This window comes from Ictalurus furcatus, chromosome 13 (assembly GCF_023375685.1).
Source record: "Ictalurus furcatus strain D&B chromosome 13, Billie_1.0, whole genome shotgun sequence".
In the NCBI taxonomy this organism is placed as follows: domain Eukaryota; kingdom Metazoa; phylum Chordata; class Actinopteri; order Siluriformes; family Ictaluridae; genus Ictalurus; species Ictalurus furcatus.
The window spans coordinates 2,472,073-2,478,371 of record NC_071267.1 but is presented as its reverse complement, the minus strand read 5'-3'; the positions used below and the strand labels follow the sequence as shown (position 1 = coordinate 2,478,371).

At 41.8% G+C, this 6,299-nt stretch overlaps 1 protein-coding gene across 1 annotated transcript; it reads left to right on the top strand.

The window, feature by feature from the left end:
- Positions 1–1,418: 1,418 nt before the first annotated feature.
- neurod2 (neuronal differentiation 2) lies at positions 1,419–4,565 on the top strand. The gene is made up of 2 exons (XM_053640626.1): positions 1,419–1,467; positions 3,399–4,565. Exon 2 carries the CDS (start codon positions 3,403–3,405, stop codon positions 4,468–4,470), a length of 1,068 nt encoding a protein of 355 aa, XP_053496601.1. The 5' UTR covers positions 1,419–1,467; positions 3,399–3,402; the 3' UTR covers positions 4,471–4,565.
- The last annotated feature ends 1,734 nt before the right edge of the window (positions 4,566–6,299 follow it).

The window sequence follows — 6,299 nt, the reverse complement described above, 5'->3', positions numbered from 1 at the left end:
CCGATGCTCCCTGGGATAGGTTCCAGGTTCCCCGTGACCCTGAAGAAGGATAAGCGGTATAGAAGATGGATGGATGGATGGATGGATATTCCAGTGATATGTTCAATCCAATGATAGTAAGCACTATTTTGTCTGCTGCAGTGGTATAAACCCTACCACTCATCTCTACCACTAGACACCTTTGTAGCTCTGTAGTCATGTGAATTGTCATTTTGCTGCACAAAGTTACTGCAGGACGATAGAAACACACAATGCTACTGTACTACTGTACATTCACATGCCCTGAATTTTAAAGCAGCTCAATTAAATCATTAAAATGTATTTAAATGTCTTGTGGCAGAGGATCCTTGTTAAAGAGAATACACCGATGAACATAAATATTTAATTATCATTGTGTAAAAGATATTGAAATGAAAAAAAAAAAGAATGGCACCCTGTTTTTACCAAGGCTCTGTGTGAATAGATAGATAGATAGATAGATAGATAGATAGATGTGTCATCACATGTGAATGAATCATGTTTAAAAAGAAAGCCCTACATGAAGTGTCTAAAAAGAATGCGAAAAATTCACGTATGAATCACGTGATTACTCACATGTGAAGATCATGTTTTTTTGTAATGTACATGAATAATAATAATAATAATAATAATAATAGCATTTGCAGAATGTTTGCATTTCTTGGTGCACAGTGACGTCACAGTTTTGGCTTCATATATGTTAGAATAAAGCTGAGTTAGATGGGATCTCAGGTCAGAGTTGTGGTGGAGGCAGAGCTTATTGTAAGGGTGGAATCTGGCACCCTGTGACACCCCACGGCGTGGCCATGCCCCTAGCCTTAATTGTGCCGCTTGCACTGGTAAATAATGTTCTCAGTAATTAGATTATTTATTACATTTTTTATTGAACACTCCTTTATTTTTTTCTCTCTCTCTCTCTCTTTTTTGTCTCTAAATATGTGCACGTGCGAGGAGGTGCAAATGTGCGTGTTTTTGTCTATGCCGCGCGCGCCCGCGTGTCTGTATGTGTCTATGTGTCTATGTCTCTATGTGTGTGCGTGCGCGGTGCGCGACAGATGGCCGGCCTCTCCTCCCTCGGGGAAAGGCGGGATCTCGGCGAACGCGCGCGCGTGTCAATCACCGGCTCCTCGTGTGATGGCTCCTGCCAGTGACGTGCCCACCATATGGCCCTGGCATCCGAGCTGGTATGTAACCTCTCGCGTGCGTGGAGCCATGCCACACCGTCTCCGCGCGCTGGCCGGGAAGGACTAGCACACGCACGCACGCGCGCACATACACATACACACACATACATTTACACACATATGAGCGATTGTACTCTTGAACGGAGCGTCCTAGCAGGGTGCCGGTCCCTCATGATGATGATGATGATGATGATGGTGATGATGATGATGGTGATGATGTAGACGGAAAAGGCGCCTTCGTACGACGAAGTGCACTAGAAAGGAGGTGAGGTATCATGCTATGAAATGAAAACTACACATCTACACAGTTGATTATTGAAATGAAAAAAATTAAACATCAGTACTGTTTGAACCGAAGATGGTGTTACGTTTTGCGCTCGAGGCGTTCGTAGACATATGTGTCCGTTATGCTCGCAAGATTGTATCCGCAATTCAATCAAAGCCTAATCAATAATGCAGGTCGATACACGGATGTGCTTGCTTGTGCGCAGATTTGGCTGACGGAGTGCGTGCACGTGCGTGTCGATGCATTTCGATAATGTCGGTTTGACTTTTCAGTGACGTCTCATTGTCTGCAAAACAAGGTGCGTGTGGAGCAATGCTATGACTCTGTGTGTGTGTGTGTGTGTGTGTGTGTGTGTGTGTGTGTGCGCCCAAGACATTATTATTATTATTATTATTATTATTATTACTACTACTACAGTACACTTTGGTTGTGTAATTGTTTGTTTGTTTTGTTGGGTTTTTTTGTTTGTTTTTTGATTGTACAACGGATTAGAAATTTATGTCAGAATGTTAAAACATATATAAAACATATATGTTGGTATGGCAGCCTACATACATTTATTATCTGTTGGGATATTCGTCAGTCTAGAAAAATACTATATGTTTGTACAAAGCACTATTGATTGTATTGTATAATATGTATTGTATGTATTATTAGTAGGTATTAGCTATGTATTTATTATAGGGTAATATAAAAGTCTGTACATTTATACGCTGGTGTAACGGCCTGTTCAAGCCCAGTAATTTTGACTATTGAATATTTATCAGTATATGTGGTATGGACTTGAACAGTGCCTCTTTTGTGTCTAATGTGACTTCCATTATGTTTTGTTATGAATATCTGAATATCGAATTTGTTACCTGTATTTCCTCCCCATGCTATGGTGATATGAGCTGTGCTGGAATGCTGCCAGAATTGTGGGGGTGGGGAGGGGGGTAAATAAAGGGCGGACAGAGGGAGGGTGGGGGAGCGCGCGCTGCTCAAAGTGCCCCTTGAGAACTTCCGATGATCAGGGCCGCTCGAGCGGGGAATTCAGGGAGCGAGGCCGTCTGGCGCTGTCGGACTCAACGTGAATCGCCAAACACGGCTGTCCATTCCATCTAAGAGCAATCTGGACGAACCGGAAACCGACATGGAATATAGTAGCCATCGTGACGTCACGCAACAAAAAACAAACAAAAAAAAAAATACGCAAGCGCTTGCGCTTTTACACTGCGTTTAGATTTTCCAACTCCAAACATTTCTGCAGTGTGCACGCGCATCCCGTCTTTTTTTTTTTTTTTTTTAAATATATATATATGTAATAATAATAAAAATACAGATTTTTGAACATTTCAGTGCGTCACATTGGAGCGAATAATCATTTTCTACCGCAAATTTACATGTTACACAAATTAAAATGGTACATAATTCTAGGCCTAGATTAGATTTTTACATTATACACTAGCTTACATACACAATTTATTTTTCATGGTATGAACAGAAAAATGGTTAGACGATGATCAGTCTGCACTTAATAAAAGTGTCATGTAAAGTGGACCTATCAAAATGTTTACATTATTATTCTGTCAAAATGATTATCGTTTACTATGAATGCTGTGTAAAACTAAAACAATGCCTTCATCGGCCTAAATGTTGGTGTATTTGCAGTTCATTAAACAGAAAGTGTAATCTGAGCATATTCGAGGTCCTGTATGAACTATTATGATATGTGATATAGGGGCCTATCAGACTGTTTGAGAAATTAAGATCAGCTCAAACCTGGGCGACATGCTGCTTCTGCGCGCGCACACACACACACACACACTAACTCATACACACGTGATTCGGGGTCGCGCGACTGCCTCAGGGATTTTTTAATTACCATTTAATTAACACTTGCTTTTTTAAATATTCTATTTCTTTCCCAGTGCCATGTTGACGCGGTTATTCAGCGACGCGCAGAAGTTCCCAGCCTGGGCGGACGACAGCGGAAGCGACGACTCCAAGACGAAGGATGACGAGCACGAGCGGGGGTCGCGCGAGGACGATGCGGACGACATGTTGGGCGACGCCAAGAGCACCAGTCGCGCGCAGTCGGAGATCGCGGGGGATGAGGAGGAGGACGATGACGACGACGACGACGACGAAGGCGCCGACGATGACGAGAACGGCGACAGACCGCGAAAACGCGGCCCCAAGAAGCGCCAGATGACCCCGGCGCGCCTGGAGCGCTCCAAGCTGCGACGGCAGAAGGCAAACGCGCGCGAGCGCACGCGCATGCACGACCTTAACTCCGCGCTGGACAACCTGCGCAAAGTGGTGCCTTGCTACTCAAAGACGCAGAAACTGTCCAAGATTGAGACGCTGCGCCTTGCGAAAAACTACATCTGGGCTCTCTCGGAGATCTTGCGTAACGGAAAACGACCAGACGTCGTTTCGTACGTGCAGACATTGTGCAAAGGACTCTCCCAACCGACTACGAATCTGGTGGCCGGTTGCTTGCAGCTCAACGCGCGGAACTTTCTCACTGATCTTTCGCATCAAGAGAGCGCGGCGGCGCGGTTCCACGCCCCCGACGCGTCCTTCGCCGCCGCGGCGCACGCCTACCCGTACCAGTGCGCGCGCCTCGCAGGCCCTCAGTGCCAGACCGGCGCGCATGGGTACTGCTATGAGCCCGAATACGCGGGCGCCGCCGATTACGACGCACGACGCAGCCCGACGCCCACGTGCGTCAACGGTGGATTCGCGCTGCGATCGCACGAGGCCGTGTCACCGGAAATTGCGGACCGGGGATACCATCACTACTCCATGCACTACGCAGCTGCGCGCAGCCTCGCCTATGGCCCGTCGGGAGCTCGGGGAGGCGGAAGCGGTGGTGGTGGTGGCGGAGGTGGAAGCGGTCATTCGGAGAACGTTCCGCCGTACCACGACGTGCACGCGCACCACCACCACCACGAGCGCGCGCCCGCGTACGAGGAGCTGAACTCCTTTTTTTCATAATTGGAAAAACAAATGTGTCCATCGTCGTCTTCATCGTCAAAATATTCGTGTGGGACTAAAAACACACACACACACATGACCTTTATAACAAACACGTTTATTTAACGCAGTCAGAATAAAAGGATTGCTTTTCCTCCCAGACTTTAAACGGAGCTACAATGGACTCGTGCTGGAAAATAATGAATAAACGGATTAAACACAGTCGATCGGTTTACCATATGTTTCCCAAATTGTAATAACGGAATGCGTTACCAATGTAAAACAAAAAAAAGTGATTCAATTCAAAAATAATAATAATAAAAGAAAAATTAAAAGGACAAACACAATCGAGTATCTATGATATAAAAGTCGGGGATGTTTAATCCAAATAAATCATAAAGGTCCTTTTCCATTTGTTTCTCTTATTCTGTTTTTCATGAACTGATCTTGTTTGGTTTTTAAATATATGAGAGGAAAATCAGCCAGATCATTCTCACGGGTTCTTTTCAGGTTCAGGAGATTTGTTTGTTTGTTTGTTTTTGTTTTTTAAAGCAGTTTTTCGTTTTCGACTTTTTTTTGTTGACATTTTAAAGAACAAGAATTATCACTCAGTATTATTCTCAAGCCTTTATGTAAATCTGCTCATGTTTCTCGGCTTCTCATGGTTCTTCTTTTTATTCCCAAAGAAGACAAATTCTTTTCTTTTTCTTTTTCTTTTTAATGGTGAACGTTGGTGTCCAACATAAATGAGTTTTTGTCAATGGATCATTTGTGGCTGTGAATCAGCAGCGAACATTTCCTTAAAAAAAAATCATGGCCAGTACTCAGGCTAATTTCAGAAACGAGGGTAAATACGTACTTTAGTTATTTGTGCCTCATCTTATCTTATTATCTCCTTTTTAAAAAAAAAAATATATATATATATATATATATATATATATATATATATATATATATATATATATATATATATATATATATATATATAATTTTTTATATCTACAATTTTATATACTTCTCACGTGGACCATACTTATTCCTGATTGGGCGACAAGTAATGTGATTAAAGGAGATCACAGGAGTGTCAAGGTTCCAATAATAGAAAAGATTAAAAAGTGTAGGGCTTGCAAACAATGAATTCGGTTGCTTTTTTGCTTTTTTTGGACACTGAGGTGATAAATACTTGACTGTGGTTTGTGTTTGCATCTATAATATATATTTCAGGGCTTTTCAATTCTGACATATTATAGACATCAGTCTATAATTTTTGGATGTAAGACAATCTGTAAAGGTTCCTATTGCACAGGCTCAGAGTACTCCTCCACTATGGCTGTACGTTATTTATTATTATTGTAGTTTTACATCAAATCGATTATTTTTTGTGAGACCCAAACCATGAATATAACCCATTCCCTATGCCCCTGACATTTTGGGCTTTACACTTTATGTCAACATCATACTAAACAACAGGCAGAATATAATAGTGTACTCTTTTGCACTTCCAATTTGTAATCATTTGTGGTTATTCGATGCCTGAACATTACGTATTTCTTCCTATAATTGTAACACTTTAGTCATCAATCATTCTTTACTGAAAAGCAACATTTGTGCACAGTTACAAGCAAAAAGAAGAAAAAAAAAATCCCAAACCAGCAGGTCATTCCTTTTTGGTTTTTTAACAGACTGCATAATAACTGTGTACATAGTAATTATGTCCTAATATAAGGTTTTATAAGAATTTCATATCAATTTGTTTTTGTTTGTTTTTCAAAAAAAAAACAAAAAAAAAAAACAATTGCCTTTAAAACAAAATAGTGTACTTGTAACTTGTGAATTGTATATAGTAATTG